This window comes from Prionailurus viverrinus, chromosome A2 (assembly GCF_022837055.1).
Source record: "Prionailurus viverrinus isolate Anna chromosome A2, UM_Priviv_1.0, whole genome shotgun sequence".
In the NCBI taxonomy this organism is placed as follows: Eukaryota; Metazoa; Chordata; class Mammalia; order Carnivora; family Felidae; genus Prionailurus; species Prionailurus viverrinus.
In genome coordinates, this window is record NC_062562.1 from 164,575,808 (window position 1) to 164,595,556 (window position 19,749).

At 43.4% G+C, this 19,749-nt stretch overlaps 1 protein-coding gene across 28 annotated transcripts in view; it reads right to left on the minus strand.

The window, feature by feature from the left end:
- The window catches only part of KMT2C (lysine methyltransferase 2C), a 288,674-nt gene that overhangs the window by 37,340 nt on the left and 231,585 nt on the right, over nt 1–19,749 (minus strand). For 21 of the 28 annotated variants that reach the window (XR_007150131.1, XR_007150130.1, XM_047848676.1 and 18 more), the window contains 12 exons: nt 18,726–18,830; nt 17,208–17,345; nt 16,993–17,025; nt 16,744–16,893; nt 11,521–11,653; nt 11,068–11,282; nt 9,725–9,798; nt 8,423–8,605; nt 5,937–7,796; nt 5,175–5,467; nt 1,815–3,619; nt 625–736 (listed from right to left, as the gene is read on the minus strand). Coding sequence is in view for 26 of the 28 variants with exons in the window: in XM_047848676.1 (XP_047704632.1) it covers nt 625–736; nt 1,815–3,619; nt 5,175–5,467; nt 5,937–7,796; nt 8,423–8,605; nt 9,725–9,798; nt 11,068–11,282; nt 11,521–11,653; nt 16,744–16,893; nt 16,993–17,025; nt 17,208–17,345; nt 18,726–18,830 (5,101 nt within the window). In the remaining 2 variants the exon portion in view is untranslated. The remainder of the gene's footprint in view (nt 1–624; nt 737–1,814; nt 3,620–5,174; nt 5,468–5,936; nt 7,797–8,422; nt 8,606–9,724; nt 9,799–11,067; nt 11,283–11,520; nt 11,654–16,743; nt 16,894–16,992; nt 17,026–17,207; nt 17,346–18,725; nt 18,831–19,749) is intronic. The other 7 variants (XM_047848684.1, XM_047848687.1, XM_047848677.1 and 4 more) reach the window with 3 other exon arrangements.

A 19,749-nucleotide genomic window follows, 5' to 3' on the forward strand; every position in this document is an offset into this window, starting at 1 on the left:
TGCTAGCAGTGAAAAGACTAATTCTCTAACCACTAACTTTCAACTGTCCCCTTGACATTTTTTTTCTGATTCAAATTCAGTTTGGGGACGTTTTATTTTAGAAACGAATTCACCGTTGCCTTAACCACTCAGGATCTTTTCTGAAATGTCCCACATTTTTCTCTGCATTGTTCGTTGGATGGAATACAAAATAGTCACAGGCTTAAGTAAACTATCTTCTTTTCTCAACAGAACAGCTTTCTCTCTATCGTCTTGTGTATCTTCTCATCTTCATCAATTTAGGTTGAAAGACTCTCTGTCCCAAGCAGCTTTTAGTTAGATTAACTACAGGTACTTGAAAGAACACACACTTAAATACACCAGCTTTTCTGACTAAGTCAACCTTCCAACCATCCTCTAGATGTTTTATTACGTCTACGGTAAAACTAATGGAAATTAAATCCTTACGTTTGTATAGCATTTTGCACTCGATCACACCCAGCTGACCTTACAACCAATGTAAGTATCTAGTGTTCATTCCCGGGATATATAAGTTTTTTTAGGTACTATATGCTTTTTCTAGGAACTAGTAACAATTCACGGACTTCTTGAAGCACAATAGAAACGAGAAACATCTTCACCTACCTGTTCATAACCATGGGTGGCATGCCCATATTGTTTTGTGCCATTACTTTATTTATGCCTTTTAGGGCCACCATTTTGGCTTTCATTATAGGATCTGTAATTGCATCAAAATCTAAAGAAGAAATATTTCAAAGTTACTTATTTCATAGTACTTGGTTCAAGTAACACTAAGAGATAAAGTAACTATCATAAACATCATGTCATCTATAGACTCATAATCCTCATAATAATCACTATTACAGCTTTTCGTACCAGGTGAGGAATTCCGAAATGCTAATAACCTTATCCTGAATTTAATCTCATCTCAGCAATCCATAATTGGATAATGCTCCAATACCTGAGTCGTGCAAAAATCAGAACAAGAAGCCTGCCACATTTAAGGGAGACGACGGCAATCATCTAAAGCAATGCAACTCCTTTTCATCCAAACTTCTGCCAGGCTAATCAGAACGGCTTCCTTAGTAATGCAGCATCATGAACAAGACACTGCGGGTACTTCCAATACTAAGAATGCCACCAAACCGGTTATCACTTTTAAAAGTAAAACATGTCTGTTTCTTGAGGGTGCAGCTTGGCAATAAGGACAGACCTACTGAAAAGAAGACCTCTTTGCATGTAAATGAAAACTGGATCCCCTCCCAATAGGACAAGATTGGTAAGGTCTATAGGACAGAACGTCAATCTTACTGTTTAGAACAAAGCGTTCCTTTGACACGTGTGCCTCGATTACAAATTCTTACTACTGGACGCACTCGGATGTTTTACGGGCTTTGGCTGTTTTCAAATTCATAAGGTATTGGAAATAAGTTAAAGAACTTTATGTGGCCAAACTTTGCCAAGCACTTGTCGTACACCAAGGACAGTGGGAAGTCTATTTCTATCGTAATTTCTTGAAATTCATCTTTCAGTGACTCAGAATACATGGGAAGCAAGAGGATGCCTGCCACTTCTGTCAAACCATCCCGTAAGAAAGAGAAGCGAGGTCTGAAACCCAGAGCTTTGAAATCTCTTGATTCCTGGGAGGAACCTAACACTCTTTAACTGCTTTCATCTTAAAGCGGAAGAAGGCACAAACACAGGACTCTCGCTGCTCTGGTCCACGTGTCCTTTTAACACCGAAATCCCGGAAGCTTACCGCATGCCACCCTGACGCCCACAGCCATGACTACAAAAGCCAAGGGCATTCCTACCGATGTTAGGGAAAAACGGCTCTGCCCGCTGGCGAATCATAGCTTGCATCTGTCTTTGCTGCTGCTGCTCCTGCCTCTCTTGATCCAGAAGGTCCTGCAGAAGCAGAGGCTGTTCCTCCAGGAGGAGGGGCCTCTCTCTACTCTGCTGGGCTAACGTGGGAGGGATCATCAGCTGCTGGGGTCCAGACTGGCTCGTGAGAGGCACAGTTTGATTTGCAGGTTTTCCGGTCCCAAAACCGTGATTAACTGGTGACTGACCCTGAACGAATCCTGGATTTACCTGCACGCCCTGAGGAAAAGTATGGTTTACCCTAGAGACTACTGGCACGTTAGAATTCATGGTACTATCCAACACGTGCCCGGGCGGTGTCATTAAAGGAGGCGGCAAACTTGACATGTGACCGGATGGTGAGGCCGGCAGCGTGGGTGGCGTGGACCCCAGGGGCCTGACGTCTGAGTTATCAGATTTTTCATTAGCAAGTAAACTCGAGAGAACGGGAGTTGATGCGGTTATGCCGCAAGAGTTCATCACGTCTTCCGCAGGCAGCTGCGCGGAGCCGCGGACACCTGGGGTGGAGCCAGTGGCTTCTCGGGGGGTTCTCTTCTCCAGCAGATCCGTGTCGCAGGGCTGCGGGACAGCCTTTTCTCCGTCACTGACATCTGTGTGAGCTGAAGCCTGTGAGCTGGGGGTGCCGACGTTGTCTTTACTCTCATTGCTTTTCTCACTTTCACATCTGCCTTCCCCTTTAGAATCCGGAGACAGTACTTCTGTTTTTATCTCACCGGTACCAGTGGATTTTTTCCACGGAGAAGGTTTATCAGAAGGAACCACAGTCTTGTCTTCCTGCTCCTTCATTTTTGGCTCAACAGACCCACACTGATTATCTATCTTATCATCGATGGGAACATTTAGGTCTAGTTCCTCATTAAACATGCTTTTCTTATCTCCTAGGTCAAGTTCTGGATCTGTGTACGCAATGATATCAAATTCTCCTGACCTTAAGAGGTCATCCAGGTTGGGGTCATTAGTTTCCAAATTACCTAAAGTGTCCAATTCATCTCCCTTGCCGTCCTCTGTGTCTAGATTTAAATTTTCGAGATCTTCATCATCCAAGTCTTTGACTTCCACTCCCTCGAGGTCTTTAACATCTAGTTCCTTTACAGATGGGTCATCAGTATCGAGTTTTTCTTCAAGACCATCAGAAGACTGGGTGGTTATCTGTAAATTATCAGATGCTGTTTCAGCTGGTGTAGATGTTGACAAAGAGGCCTCTGGGAATTCACCACCTAAGGGATGACTCAGGGACCTCATGACCATAGAAGATGAATGGGCGGGATGGCTTTGGTCTTGCTGCGATGGTGGCACTTGTTCCAAATTTGGATGCAAAGGTAGCTGGGTTGGCAGGCCTTGAGAAGGTCGTCTCAAGGGCTCTGCATGTCTAGGGCCTGGAAAGTCTGGCCGGGGAATGAAGTTTCCATGTCTTGGATGAGAAGGTGCCTCTAGAACACTGCCAGGAGGAGCAGTGAAGGGCAGCCGCGGCCTTCCATCGGGCGCCCTGTGCCTCAGTTCAATAAAAGCTTGACCCAGTATGTTATGCTGCTGAACCGGCAGACTCTGTGGTGGAAAATGCTGAGGGAGGCCAACTGGGTTATTCATCTGCGAGTTATTTAAAGGCCTCGGCATGTCTACGGACATCGATCTTCTCAGCTGTGGAGGAGCTCCAGACCCCTGTATTTGCTGAGGAGGTGCAAGGAAGCGTTCCTGACTTGACAGGGTACCATGACTACCTCCTGGAAATCCAAATCTTTTAAAAAAAAAAAAAAAAAAAAAAAAAAAAAAAAAAAAGAATTAGAAGAAGTAGAAGAAGTAAATTGTTATTATTAAGTATCATGTTGAATTTACAGTTGGGTTAAAAAGGAAAAACTCTAGATTAAAATCAAATGCAAAATTAATGATACCCAATATAACAACTTAGCAAAACAAAACTGGCACCATTAGAAAGCACTTGTAAAGTATCTATGTGCAAGTAATTCTTGCTAAGTACCCTATAACGTACACCATCTCTGAGCTCTAAAGGCGTATGATCTAAGACAACATAACCTGCTACCAAGCAGATGGAATCAATTGTTTAGAAAGAAGCTTAATACTATTGCAGTGGAGTAAGAGTCTTCTCCTTTTTCTATATCTATGGAGGCTGCAAGGAGCAGGCTGACTGGGGGGATGCTTGAAGAAGGCTTATAGGCCTTCTGTCCTTGAGAAGACAAAGGCACAGGTATGATGACTGGATAGACTGATCTATGTGCTTGAGAGGAACGACTACAGAGGCATTAAGAGATAAACAATGACAGGTATAATGTGTAAAAATTTAGTAGATGAATAAATTGTAGGACTATTTTTTTTTTAACATTTATTTATTTTTGAAGGAGAGAGAGACAGAGCGTCAACAGGGGAGGGGCAGAGAGAGAGAGAGAGAGAGAGAGAGAGAGAGAGAGAGAAAGAGGGAGGGAGGAAGACACAGAATCCGAAGCAGGCTCCAGGCTCTGAGCTGTCAGCACAGAGCCAGATGCGGGGCTCGAACTTGCAAACTGTGAGATCATGACCTGAGCTGAAGCTGGACGCTCAACCGACTGAGCTGCCTGGGCGTCCTAGGACTATTTTTATTATTTACACTGTAGCTCACTCTAGAAAGAACTAAAAGTAAATTATAAGTAAATATAAAGCTGAGCAACAGGTATAACTGAGGAAGAAAAAAAGGAACGTTAAGGATAAGACTGTAACATGGCGGTAGGTATTAGACTAAAACCCACAAGTGAGAAAACTAAAAGCACATCGTAAGGAACACTCTATTTTAACATGTTTGGCTCCAACCTTTCTACCAGCCACTTCAAACAAACAAACAAACAAACAAAACCACTAGTTTCACAACCCTCTCTAACCGAGAAAAGTTCCTAAAGGAAAACATCCCATCAATTTGGAAATCGCCACAATTATTGACAATGTAAGTTAAAAGGGAAAATTCAGGGACAGGACAATACTCACTCCACACATCACAGGAGGCTTTCACAGAATGTGGTAGTGACATCTTAGAGGTCTGACTGCTGTGATAAACCACATCACTGCGGCCATAACGTAACCCTAATTCAGCCAATGCTTAATAACCAAGGGAATGTTTTTAGAGTCTGTAGAGTTCTCAGAGGTTACGAAAAGAAAAACCCATGACCTCCCATTAGTGGAAAATAACACTGATTATACCTCAAAGGAAATCGCAAAGTGAAAAGGAGTAACAGCCTCTTAGGAGTAACTTCATTTGTCTATTTCCATCTAGTAATTCGAAGCTGGCACGAAACTGAAAGCATTACCTAAATCCGTGAGGTCGCATCCCCATACCAGTAACATCAGGAGGATAGGGTCCACGTGGATCTTTTGGGAAAACTGCGTATCTGGGTCCCAGAGGAGGGACAACAGGAGATCTGATGCTCCCGGGATAGGGGGGCGGAGCCCTAGCAAAAGCCTGGCTGATGCTGTCCGGCTGCCAGTGCTGCAGGGGCGCTGGAAGAGGCCCTGCTACTGCATCCTGGGACCCTTTCTCCTGCCGACCTGCCATCTTCTTCTGCTGTTGCTGCTGGAGAATGATTTCACGTAACTTCTGCCGCTGGATGGAAAGAAACGAAGATCCCTGGGATTTCTGATAATGAACGAATGGCTTAAGTCTTAATACTTCCAAAACGTACTGCGAAAAATGCTTAAAATATCTCAACGTTCAAAGCATTGGAAAGAACACTAGTCATACTTAACTACCCAACAGATTATAAAAACAAAGTAATAATTTAGATACTTTTTTTTCCTTGCCACACAAGTATCCCAAAATTGAAAGCTTTCTGTGAAAGCTTTAAGAGTCATAAAGATCAAAAATTCAAATTTTTGAACAAATTCATGACAACCAAAAATCAGATGCAGAATAAATCAAATTCAATTGTACTATAATTTTACCAATTTCATTTTTCTTCTTTGCGGAACAAATTCCACAGAATAAGAAGATAAATTTAACATCTGTGTAGAAATTACTCAGCTTAATGAAATGCCTAGCTTTCCGCAATGACACATTTAAAACATGTTTTTACCTGTCTCAATTTCTCTGTATCTGCTTGTGACATGTTTACGGTACTCTGCGTCTCAGTGACCCCGGAAGTTGGTACAGGTCCAGGAAGGTGGGAGACGCTGGAAAATTGTTGGCTTTGAGAACTCATTGGAGAGTTTGAAGGCGCATTGAAGCTCCCCTCTGATCCAGGCCTTGACTGACCAACATCATGGGCAACTTGACTTGTTCCAAAAGAGTCAGACTGAGTTCTTGGAGTCATTGGAGGCTGTTCATACGCATCCCGAGTAGCAGACGGGGAAACTCGGCTGAAAGTTTCTGAAAGACTAGGTCCAGGTGGCCTAGGACTTGGGGAACATGTATCAGGCGGCCTTATCAATGGACCAGATAAAGCTGCTCCTCGATTTTGTGCTGCTTGCAGGAAAGGATCCTGATTTGGCATGAGGACCGGTCTTGTCATTGAGGACCTAGGAAAACCCTCTGAAATCCTTGGCCTTGGTGCTGCTGGTGGCTGAGAGTAAGGTCTTGGTGTTCCAGGGGGATGCGCATAGGGGTCCGAATGCCTCTGGTTCGCGGCCGGCGGCACAAACAAGTCTGCTTGTGTAGGCGGCCTTGGGGTTGGTGGCTGCTGACTGTAGGGGTCAATCGCGGTGGGCCGGGGAGTTCCAGGAGGTTGAGAGTAGGGGTCTGGGTTGGAGCGAGATGTTCCCGAGGGTTGGGGGTAAGCATCTACAACAGGGCGTGGAGTCCCTGGGGGCTGGGAATACGGGTCCTGAGATGTCGGCCTTGACATGGTTCCAGGCTGGGAAAAAGCCCTTGAGGAATGGGCCAAAGACTCATTTGTTGCCGGATGTGGGGTCAGGGGAGGCTGGCTGTATGGGCCACCTGACTGGCTGTGAGAAAAGTTATCTCCAGGTCTCGGTGCGAACGCAGGCCTCTCGTAAGGGTCCACAGACAGTCGCCTTGGTGCCTGCGACACCGGCCCATAGGGATCCTGGGAAGGTGGCGGGGGCTGCATCGGAGCCTTGAAGGGCCCAGGGCCACTGTCGGGAGGTGCGGGTGTCAACAAGGGCCGTGCGTACGGGTCAGGAATCCGCTGTCTCTGGAACACATCTGCCCTGGGAGACGGTTTGCTGAAGTGATCGCTGGTGCCAGCTGCCAGAGGGCCTTTTGCAGTCTGCTCGGCAACCACCGGAGACCGGGGGAGGCCCGAGGGCTTGGGAAACTGGTCGGTCATCGTAGGTCTGGGCGTGTCTGGAGGCTTTGCATAGGGGTCACCATTTGCCGTGGAGGAAGCACAGAAGTCTCTGACTGGGGACGGCCTATTTGCCGTGGCCTCACTCACCGGAGCAGGCCTGGGGACTGGGGGCAGAGGAGCACAGTTTTCCACCAGGGCAGTGGAATTTCTTCTGGAAAACCCGTGGCCCCCAGGAGGTGGTCTCGGAGTCCCAACCATTTTTGCATAAGGATCCACTGGGGAGGGTGGCCGGGAGTGAGCGGACCCAGCTGAAAACACCTGTGGTGAAGGGGGCTGACAGGTCTGAGGCTGTGACAGACTCTCCTGGACGGGGCCTCGGGCCGGGGCTGCAGCCGGGGGAGGAGCCTGCGGTTTCACGAACACGTCGTCTGACGACGCGGACGAGGGGGCGCTGGGGAGCTGCTTCGGAAACAGGTCCTTATGGAACGCCTGCGCAGGAGACGCGTTCCCGTTGCCAGGCTGGGGGGTCAGGGGGCTCTGTATGCCGCTGCTCGGCGTGTCCGAGCCGGACGGGGCCACGGGGGGCTGCGCGCCAAGCTGCTGCTGCTGCTGCTGCTCGTTCTTCACCTGTTCGAGCTTCTGCGTGGCTTCGATTTTGGCTTGCTGCTTACTCTTCTGGCGCATTTGCTGCGAGACAGGAAAGAAGAGGCACTCGCGTGGTTAAGGAAGAACGTGACTGTCACGGGAGGAAAAAAGCCACGGGAAATTAGTGTGTCGGAGGTCACCAGTCGCCAGACTGCGCCCGTGTCAGATTATAAGATTATAAACTCCGGAAGAGCACAGGTGATTATAAACTCCACCACAGAGCACCGTGGCTATGCCCCGGGCAATATGCTATTTGCAACATTTTAATGAGCTTCCCCAGTCGCCTGAAATACAGTTTGCTGAGAAAGGTGGGTATTTTCGCAATGTCTATTTATTTACTTTTGAGAAAGAGACAGAGAAAGAGAAAGCAAGAGAAGGGCAGAGAGACAGGGAGACAGAGAATCCCAGGCAGGCTCCGCCCGATCACAGGGCAGAGCCCGGCACGGGGCTCGAGCCCATGAACTGTGAGGTTGTGACCTGAGCCGGAATCCAGAGTCGGATGTTTAACCGACCGAGCCACCCAGACGCCCCAAAGGTAAGTCAACTTTTAACCACGTTTTCAAACTCTGGTAAGAACTATCTTCTGAAATAATGACATGAATTACTTCCTGTCCTCTCGAAAAACAAAAATACAATCTAAAAGCAAATTATTTTAAAAAACCATATACCTGTCTAAATTTCCATTCCTGTTCATGTTCCGATTCTCTTTGCTTTAACGGATCTTTAAAAAGGTCCGAATCAATGCGAGAGCCAGGATCGATGCTGTCTTGCTGTTGCTGCCTCTTCAGGGGATCATTTGACATCTGTACTTTATTAATGCGTAAAGCAGCCCTGTTATCTCTGGCTTTTTGCTTTGAGAAAAGGAGAAGAAAGTTATCTCCCAGCAGACGTTAACATGTTTCGAGAAATAAAACTTATGATGAACTTTCTAAGAAAAAGTTGGGTTAAACGGTTGAAGGGAATTGAAATAGAATCCTTCACAGCTTCTGGACTCTTGTGCCCAGAAAGCATCCGGACACTACCCCACCCTCTCCCGTTTTTAACGCATGTCGCCTCCACAGAGGACACCTCTCTATCTGAGCCAGGCCGGAGAACCCAGAGGTAATCTGCCATTTTCAACCCTTATCTTCACAGACCCTTCAAAGACAGAAACATCGGCATCCCTCTTAATTTAGAGAAAAGGAAAATATCAAGTCAATCCTCCAAATCTAAACTCTGGAATTTGGAGCTTAGCATTGGAGAACACAACCGAGGAACGCTAAAACTACACTACCACCTTTGTATAATCAAGCTAAAACACAAAGCATTGTCAACACATCAGAAAACGTTTCTGCTTTACCCAATCGTTATCACTGACAACAGGTACCCTGAAGATCAAGTTGGAAGGTAACGGGATATTTTTTTTTAAATAATAATGTCCACTTAATATGCTTTACAATGGAAGCAAGGATTTGGATCCAGCTGACAATCTTAATTTGGCTCTTTGGGAGAAAACAATTCACCACCTGAACTGTGGACCTTATAAAATATCCTAACAATCCCTTGCGAAGTTCATGTTTCAAAAGCTCCTTAAAGGTGTCTAGATATGTCTCTTTCAAGATACAGTCTTGACTAAACCTAACACAAAGAGAGATTACTGTGGAAGAGACTGAGGCACACTGATGCAGCCTCAAACAGCAGTAGTCTTTCAAAGAGATAAAAGAATTTTAAAGTGAAATGAATTAAACATGCTCCTAAAATAACCGATTTCAATCTTCAATATCCTTGTTCTACCAACTAGCTTATGAGAAAACTCCACATCCTATCTCAAGACATAATAGGAAATCACTATAAAAACAAAGCTGTGTATTAGTTGTGCAAGTATTAACATGTGTTTTCTGCAACAGAAAATCTTTATTAACCTACGACAACAAAAGTAAGGTTTGGGTACTGTGTTTAACAACAGGACACATGGGAGGTTTGGTAAATACCACGTAAGGCGCTCTTTCCTGCGAGCTCGCTTTTCTCCACAGCTTGGCAATCTGCTTCACTCTCGTCGTCCAGTCTGCAACAGAAAAGCATGGTCCACACGTTTACGGATCTGCGGTCAGGACGCATCGCCACGTGGTGTGGACAGTTCAACTTATTCTGGCTGTGTGTTCACGAGTGAGTAACTCTTTGTACAGCACAAAGTTCCGGGCGTGCAGTAGGCCAAATGAGGATTTGCTGAATGTAGTATGGCCTTATTAAGAATCTCACTTGTAGACTGGGGGAGTTTTTAAACTGAAGGGGCTAACCAGCTGAGAAAATGTTAAACCAAACATAATAACTTCTCTCAACCATGTAAGATGCTGCAAGAACCAAAGCTAAAAGTTTCGTGAAACATCAGTCCTCCAGAGAAGTCTCTCAGTCGGACCAAAAGGAGGTAATCGTAATTATACATAAGCACCTCACCAGCGTTCGTGCACAACAAAGACATGCAAAACCAATCATTCCAAGCCATTGCTATGAAACTTACAGTGTTGGGACAGTAAACAAAATGAAAGATGGGTGAAATCAACAGTGGTAAAAGTAGAAACGAGGTTTTTAAAAAGCTTCAAAACTCAAAGAAAATGGAAATCAAGTGACAGGTCAACAGCCTTAACATAGTATTTCATGAGGTTCTAGAATCACACAGTAAAACTATTAAAGCATTGAAGAGAATTGCTTAAAAAAACTGTAGCTCTGATCTAAGGATAATTTTTCATTGACACAAAGCAACTCAACAGAACCAGATATGCTCATCTATCAACAGCAAATCAAAGTGTGACCAGTAGTACTTGAAAAAGAGTAGGAGGGGCGCCTGGGTGGCGCAGTCGGCTAAGCGTCCGACTTCAGCCAGGTCACGATCTCGTGGTCCGGGAGTTCGAGCCCCGCGTCGGGCTCTGGGCTGATGGCTCGGAGCCTGGAGCCTGTTTCCGATTCTGTGTCTCCCTCTCTCTCTGCCCCTCCCCCGTTCATGCTCTGTCTCTCTCTCTCTCTGTCCCAAAAATAAATAAAAAACGTTGAAAAAAAATTTTTTTAAAAAAGAAAGAGTAGGTATATTCCTTTAACAGACAACCCTGCACTGAGCCACTGATTTTTGTCGTTGTTGGATAAGGTAGTGTTTATTTCTATCAAGATGTTTCTAGACATCTATGGAATCTTCTCACTGTACACAGTCATACAAGATGAAAACTAGTGTTGATACATGGACTTCCTACCACAGTCACCGATGGAAACCACCGGCAGGCAGGGCAGCATGACCTACTCAGGGCGGTGGGTAACACAGAGAGCCACACTAGGTGTGAATTACCAGGGAATTCCTCCTTCAGGCTGGGGAAATTGATGTTTGTGTAGAGAACAGGTGCTACTGTTGCCATTTCACCCAGAGCCTCCTCCTTCTCCCATTTCAGCGTGCTTCTCTGGGCATTTGACATTGTATCGTTCTCTCCCTCCACCGTGGGAGCGGATGACGTCCAAGAGCTGTTAGGATCACTTGCCATCGGATGAAATGCTGGATTTTTATCCCTGGCAGATAATAAATAACTTTACTTTGTAAATATAAAATTACCTTCTAAAGACTGTGGGCAAGCACAAGTTCATTAAACCCTCTTGTTACAAAAGAGCTACAATGTTAGATCACCTGCAGCAAAGATCCTGATACACGAACGTACACTTAGTGCACAAGAACTTAAAACAGACTAGCATTTATACAACAAAAATTAATGTTATTTAAGTTTCCATGGAAAATGAAGGCTTCCAATACCTGGTATCAGTGTAAGGGGATTGTGCTACAGTAGAGAAAGTTCCCAATCCACTTCCAGGAGGCAAAGAATTATGTGGGAGGTGAGGATTGGGTCCAATAAGGCCATTCATGAGTGGCATCCGCGAAAACACATCTTCAAAGAAGAAAACACCACTTCAGTTTGCATATTACTCATAAATAATTTTAAAGAGCAGCTTATTTATAAATAACATGTCTAAAGAAAAACTTCTAGCACTATTTAAAAGTAGGATTTGTTTCAATGTTAAACTAAAATATTGCGTAAAGAATGACTTTCGGTTATATTTTGCAATATGGTCCCTGTACTTCTGTTTACTTCATCATGGTATACTGAAAATGGCATGTGTTTTGGAGTCTGAGAGCTTAACTGTGCTACCCGTTAGAAGCTTAATTTTGCTTCCTGTCGGAAGGGACTCAATCACTATTCCTGTAACGTGAAGGTGTTCCCTACTGTCACAGACACAACGTATGTGGGGTTCTCAGCAAGCGCCTATATGCAGTTCACTATTCAATACATATTAGCTCCACAAAAAGGACTCTCCCAGCAAATGCTCCTACATTTTATTAAATAGTCTTTCTCTTCTTCACTCAAAATTTACAAGCAAATGCTTCCTTACATTTTACTCTTGCTCCTGTTGATACAAAAAACCATCTATGATTAAATTGGTACTTGTTCTAAAATTATTTGGAACAAGAAATATTTCATCTACTATTATCAAACAGATGATTATTGCTAAAAATACGTACATTCTGTTTGGGACCTAATTTTCATTACTGGCTTGCCTTTCAGCCCCCAAACACATTTTTAACTCTCATCCCACCTTACGCACAAGCGTCAAATACCTGTCTTCTTTCCAAACAGCCAGTAGGCAAACCATAAGACCCTTCCTCTCCTAAAGCATGTAACTCCAACCTTGACTATGATCTACTGTTCCGAACAATTTAAGAATTAGCCAACTGTCCTTATCCGAGCAGTTTTCTGCACCTTCAAAAACCTCCTCCCAAATTAGAGACATACTCTGAAATAATAAACACAAGGCCTCTGTTGCAACAGCCAGAACAACACTAGGAGATCCACTTCACCCATCACCCATCAACCATACAAATGAAAATACAGTGACAGAGTTGGCTAATACTTGGCCCGGCTGGTATAATGGTAGAGTACTCCTAACAATCACTTTGCCATACCATTAGAAAAAGGAATAACCAAGAACAGTGTCTCACCCACATGTTTTACACTACACAATGTCCTTTCACCTACCAGACCCTCTGACTAGAACAACACTCTACTATACAGAGTTCCAGGTCCTATGTGTGAAGATACTGAGGCTGGTCACCTGCAGGTTTTCAGGACTTTGTCTCCAGGACTTCCTAAGAGCTATCTGACTTCCCAGTTAGGGCTTGTTCTCCTACATGGCAGAGCTGGGCCCACTGGATCAGAACTCCACAGCGACAAGTGTCCCAGTGTATCTATATTCATGCCAAGGATAAGATTAAGGAACAATGTTTCTGCTTTTATTCAAAGGAGAATGCCACCTCTATTTTCAACTTCACTGAAAAGTAGATTCCATTAAGGGATATGAGATTTCACTGAAAAATGTCAACCATCTTGGGGCGCCTGGGGTGGCTCAGTGGGTTAAGCGTCCGACTTCAGCTCAGGTCACAATCTCACTGTTCATGAGTTCGAGCCCCGTGTCGGGCTCTGTGCTGACAGCTTGGAGCCTGGAACCTGCTTCGGATTCTGTGTCTCCCCCTCTCTGCCCCTCACCTGCTCACGCTCCATCTCTCTCTCTCTCTCCCTCTCTCAAAACTGAATAAATATTTGAAAAAGAAAAATGTCAAAATGTCTTTCATGTAATTAGCATTAACAAAAGTTTCTTTACTGGTAATGGGAATGTGACCCATGTCTGTCATCACTATCTTAAGCACAACATGGCCATATTGAAACTTTTCATAATAATAATAGCTTATCAAGCCCTTCGTTATATGCCAAGCACTGTTCTGAAAGCTTTACACATATTAACTCTTTGATCCTCATAATAACCCTAGGAGCCTAGGGTTATTACAGGTAGCACCAGGGAAGCAAAGACCTAGAAGTTAAATAACTTGTTCGAGGACACATAAATGCCAAGCATTCCTCATTATTGTTATTTTAATTAAGAAGTGTCTCTTTTTCTCTCAAATCTACCATACCCCCCCAACCTGATCATCCCAGTTTATAAACGTAACCTCTTTCAAGGAATGAATCATGGTAACAATTGAAAAGCCACTTCACTTAACCTTCAGTGAAAGTGATTTCAAGTTACTCTATCTCAGTCTTCTCGAAATCTCCCTTCTCCATTTTCTGACCTTCTGGATTACTGTCCACACGTTACACTCTGGCACCCTTTCTTACCCTCCCATCGAAGTTACCCCACTGAGGATTACCAACAATCTTAGTGTCCGATGGAACGTCTTTCAGGCACTCATCCTACCTGACATTGTAACTTGTCTCTAACAATCCTCATTTCTAAGATTCTATGCTTCTCACTCAGTCGACGTCACTGTTTTATTTTTTCACTTTCACCCAATCCTTGAAAAGGAAAAGGGAAAGGAACACGTAATTGCACGCGCACTACAAGCCAGGTGAGTTAAGCATGTGACTGGTCACGTTTAATTGAAGAGTTCTTCGAGATTCTGTGTGCTATGGCAGCACATCCTCTTCAGAAACCTCAGCCTTCCCACAACTTCAGCTAGTGTCACTCCACATGCAATTCCTCGATTTTCACCTATAGCCTCGAACAGCTGCGAGTCAGTCCGCCTAGAAGTCAGAACAACGTGTGTGTCCCATTTCTAACTAACAATGGTCTAAAACTAAATTTGTCACGCCTCCACTGCCACCCTCTGCCACACACACACGCACAGCCGGTCTTCGCTGTTCTGGGCTTCTAGTTTACAGCCTGATTACCTGTAGGCAAACCTGGCTCCCATACAGTCTAATTCGGTTTGTGTTCCACGTTTCCTTGTGCCTCACATCCGTTCAGTAGCAGACTCCGACTTATTCTAACATCACTATCACTCACGTCCCTTTCTTCTTTTCAATTAGCATTGCCGATATATTTCCCTGGAACCCAAGTTTTCACTTAGTTCCAACCACAATAAACTCATCAGTACAACCCTCGTGTCAAATTCATTTCCAATACTGACGTCAGAGCTACCCTGCCAAAACCTGTAACCCATCAGGTCACGTCACTGGTGTGAGACCTCTGAGCAACCTGGAGAAGAAACGGCAACTGGCACAGCCTGTCTCACAGCCGCCTACATACAATCTAGACCCAACATGCATTTTCTGCTTTTGCCCCTTAAATGCTACCCACTTACCGCTTCTCCTCCGCTCTGGAAAATGTTCAAGTTGCCATTACTGAACATCTATGTGTCACTCTGTATGTTACCTGATCATGCTTTAAGTTACAATTATTACTCTTTGAGACATGACTGCCAAAATCTTAACCACTCTTAAAGCTCTACCTGAATTCTGGTCTACTATGATATAACTCAGCTGTATACCTCAAAGTCCATATACTGGGATTAAAAACTCTGGATGGGGTGGGGGGAGGGGGGACCATTAATCTCTGTATTACACATAAGCAACCAACAAAACAAACAAAGGCATCCCCTCAAAACCTTTCAAAAATGAGCCTATACTGTTAAAAGCATTTAAATAATGACGGTAAGATCTTTTCTTTAAAAAGGCATCTTTAACTGATTTGATTTCTAAAATACAGACTTTGCATTTCAGAAAACATGGAGATGGTTTTTTTTTTTTTTTTAATAAGTTGAGAAGAGAAATATTGAAGTGTTGCATTTCCAATCATTAAGAAAGCACATGGGAACAATTAAGACAAGAAGCACTTGTGATGAGTCTGTTTTATCCAAATGTAAATCACATGTTTAGTCTAGCAAAAATCAAGGTAAACTTATGTTTAGAGGCTAAACTAGCAGTAACTAAAATATTTTAATTATGTGCATTATGACATTCTGCATGTATGCACAAAATTGGCAGTAAAAATAATATTACATTATTTGCACGTTTCAGCACTTATACAAAAACAGTGTAACAGTTTATAAAAGTATCATTAAATTACTCAGTTCAGTATATCATCGTGAAGCAGTGAAAACAAGATCTAGAGAACTGGCCCTATGCTCAAATCACCAGAGACACATGCCAACACAGGACTCCAAACTACCCCCACGGGAGACTCCCACACCTGCCACACCATCTCTTCCCCTCACTCTACAAATTTTAAATCTAGGCTATCCAATTTCAGCTCTCCAGAAACACGGAGAAATTCAACCCTTAAGTCTTATGTGGCAACTAGTTACAAGCAGGCCGAAGAAAACAGATCAAAGTAGGCAGATTTGTACAAAATGAGAAATCTGGGGGCACGTGGGTGGCTCAGTCGGTTAAGTGTCTGACTCTGGACTTCGGCTCAAGTCATGATCTCACAGTTCAGGAGACTGAGCCCCAGGTCAGGCTCTTTGTTCACAGTGCAGAGCCTGCTTGGGATTCTCTTTCTCCTTCCCTGCCTGCCCCTCCTTAACTCTCTCAAAATAAATAAATAAACTTAAAAAAAAATGTGAAGTTGACAGTAGAGAAAAGTCAAGGATTTACTCTGAACAGATGTGCTGAACACATGTTCTGTGGTGTACTCCATAGAGATGAGGACAGATATGGCCCTAGCCTTCAGACAGTTCACAATCTAAAGGGAAAACCATAATTACCCAAACAAATATCTATGTTTGTGCCACACACTGCAGTGAAAAGCATGGGGCCGGGTGAGGAGGTGGAGATTTGCTAACCGCTGAGGAAATGACAGCGGAAGCGGGAGCGGGACTGGGTCAGTGAGCACAAGGCAGCCAGGTGGAGGGTCATTCTCCAAACGTGTGTGCAGGAAGGGCTGGGCAAACAGGAGCCCAGCTGGGGAAGGGAAGCCGGCAGGTACTCCTCCCCCACGGCCCCGACGGTGAGAAAAAGAATTCTGCTCTCAAAGTGGGTCACAGATTGCCAGAGAAGTTCAGGGAGGCAGGGGTGTGGCTGAGATCAATTCAGATTATTCTCCCGTCACCACAGAGGAGGGTTTTCTCCTATTGGTTCCTAGCCATTGTTTCTAAGGGTCGAGGCCGGTCTGCTTTAGGAACGCACACACGCTGCAGAACCGTACTTACGGAACTTTTCTAGAGGTGACATACCCTGGCTGTGTATGGGCAGCAGCTGAGGTGCAGGCGGTGGGGGAGGCTGTGCTAGCGGGGTCGGCTGGGCGGTCGCGGGACTAAGCACGGCGGTGAACAGGTCTTCAACATCCTTCCCTCCAAGCTCTGTGAGACAGAATCGTAGCGGTAATGAGATGAAGAGACTACCGAGCCAAAGCACCTGGGATGCCATTGTCAGAAACTCGAAATACAGAACTCAAATACCTGGAATTTTATATAACTTTCCAAGAATTGCTCCTAGGATAGAATAAAGAAATAGAAACATTAACAACTACCATTTCAACTTACGGATACAAAATAGCATTTGACACAGAAATGATCAGGACAGAAGTTAAATTATAAAGAAGCATGCAGAAATCTTTGAAAATCATATTTACTCATGTCTTTTAGAAAGCCTAGATGTAGGGCAAATATTTTACCATCTGTGACCATTTTGTCTAGCTCAGGACTGAGGATTCCATCTAGCTGCTCCTCACTTAGTGGTCGTGAACTGGGATTGACACTTGGCTGAGGCAAAGACGATGCGTCATCAGCGACAGGACCAATGTCTATGCCGGCTGGAGGGGCAGAGTGAGTAGATTAAAAGCGAATCCTGAAGAGTCACGTAAAATGCATGACACTGTTTACTGGCATTAATACACGACAACATGATTAAAACGGAGCAATGAAAAGTTTGCAATTCTAAACTAATCAGGATTCTTGTATCAATCTGAATAGTCACATCAGGAAAAATCAGGCACGATGTATTTGTAAACTTAGGTGCCATTTAAAGTTATATTTTCATCGAAGAAAACACATCTCCTGAGGAACAGAAGAACACTCCTGAGTCTGAACGTCCACAAAACATAAGCACCACATTATTACTTTGGAATCTACAAGAAGATTGAATATACAGTATTCAATATACAGCCAACTGCTTTAACTTGGAAAATAGTGGTTTCAGATGTATAGCTCAACTATCGTATGTAGTGTAGGACACAGGAGGGATGGAATCTCACGTAATGAAATGCTCTAAAATTCTCAAGGGTTAGTAAACTTAATCCTTTTGTGAGTAATTTCAACTACAGACCATGTTTTGGAGATATTCTGTAGTCACAAAACAAGACATTGCTTATGTTCCTAAAATAACGGGCTTTGTTTCGTATAAATTGGTTTTTAGGCAAAAGTCACATTTAAAAGTGGTCTATCATCTACTTTATCACGCTCTCTCGATACTGCTGCCATTAAAAACTAAAATGTAGTCTGCTCTTCTTTGATCCGATATTAGGAATTAACTCTCTAACATGTGGGTAATATTATAAATTACATATTAACAAGAATAAAATCATCCATTAACGAAACAAAACAAAACAAAACAAAAGAGGAGCTGCTGGTAAAGTCATCCACAGCACAGCACAGCTGCACCATGCTTCAGCTGCAGGCACAGAGGGAAAGCAAGGATGGGTTAGTGACAAATTAGCACTCTAGCAACACGCATGCACCTACAGGCTGTTTCAGCTGAAATCACTATAAAAAAGAAGACTACTTCTAGTCAGCCGTCATCCATTCCTCAGTTTCTTACCAAATGGAAAAGGTGAGCTCTCAACCTGGAAAGTGCATAAATCAAGACCTACAAGACCCAAACCAAATAAAATGGATGATTACCACGGGACCGGGAAGCGAGGGGCAATGCAAACAAAAGAAGAAACAAGATACAGCAAGACTGTAGGGCAACAAGCCTTAAGTTTGATGCAATTAGAAAGACAACAGAAATTAACTTGCTATTTCCTCTCCTAAAGCAGAAAAGCTGAGGTAGATCAAATAAAATGATGAGTTCTTTGACAAAGCCAAAACAAACGTTTTTTCAGTTTCAGAGAAAAGACTAAACTTGTTCCACACACACATATACCTCTCATCGTATCATAAAACAGACACTAGACAAATATAGACATATATACCTGAATGATCAACTGATTTTGCAAGGTCATCTGAAATTATTCCAAGAATGTCATCATCTGTGTTTAAGACTTCAGAAATATCAGCTAAGGGGTCATCAGTCGTACCTAAGCATAGCAAGTATATTTTTAAAGTCTCAATATTGTCCTAGACATTACATTCTAAAACACCCTCACTCATTCAACCACTCACTAAATATCTAGACTACACAGAAGCTAAGTGCTAGAATCATAAAAAGTTAAGATTATTACTTCTAAAATAAGGAATTTTTCGAAGACAGCACACACCAATGTTTTGAATAACAAAACATTAAAAATTAAGACTTTTTTGTTTTGTGACTAATGTATATCAACAATAAAATAAAACTTAAAATAAATAAATGCAATAAAAGTGAAACAGAATGCTATAACAAAGCAAAAAAATGCATTAAGAAAGTAGCATCTCTAAAAGTGACATTAGAAAATAAAACACAGAAGATAAATAAAATATGAAAGTCAAACCCATTACTTAGAAGTTTCTTGTGAAGTATAGTAGGTACGATATAGTTCGATGCCTGCTTCCAACTCTGATCTTAATACTGATTAATCGTTCACTTATTTATCCAAAAAATGTCAGTACCCACAGAATCATGTCGATGGACTATGTTAAAAGGCATTGTTCCAGCCACCGGGAATTCAGAATAACCAAAACAAAGTGCATGCCTACTTGACTTTCACAGAAGGAGTTAATAAATGAATGGTATCAGTATAAATGCTATGAAGAGAACAAGAAGGAAAAAGGATAAGAATAAGATGTGGAGGTGACAAACTATTAGATAAAGTAGTCAGGGAAGACCTTTTAAAGGACATGACCAAGGGTAAATATAAACGGAATAAGGGAGTGATACGCAGGAAGACAGAGCGAATACTCCAGGCAGAGGGAAAAGCAGATGGAAAGACTGGAGCAGGAAGGGTTTTGCCAAGTGTGGCCAGTGTGGTTGACTGTAGTAATGGGGAGAAGGAGTGATAGGAAATGAAAAAGGCAGCA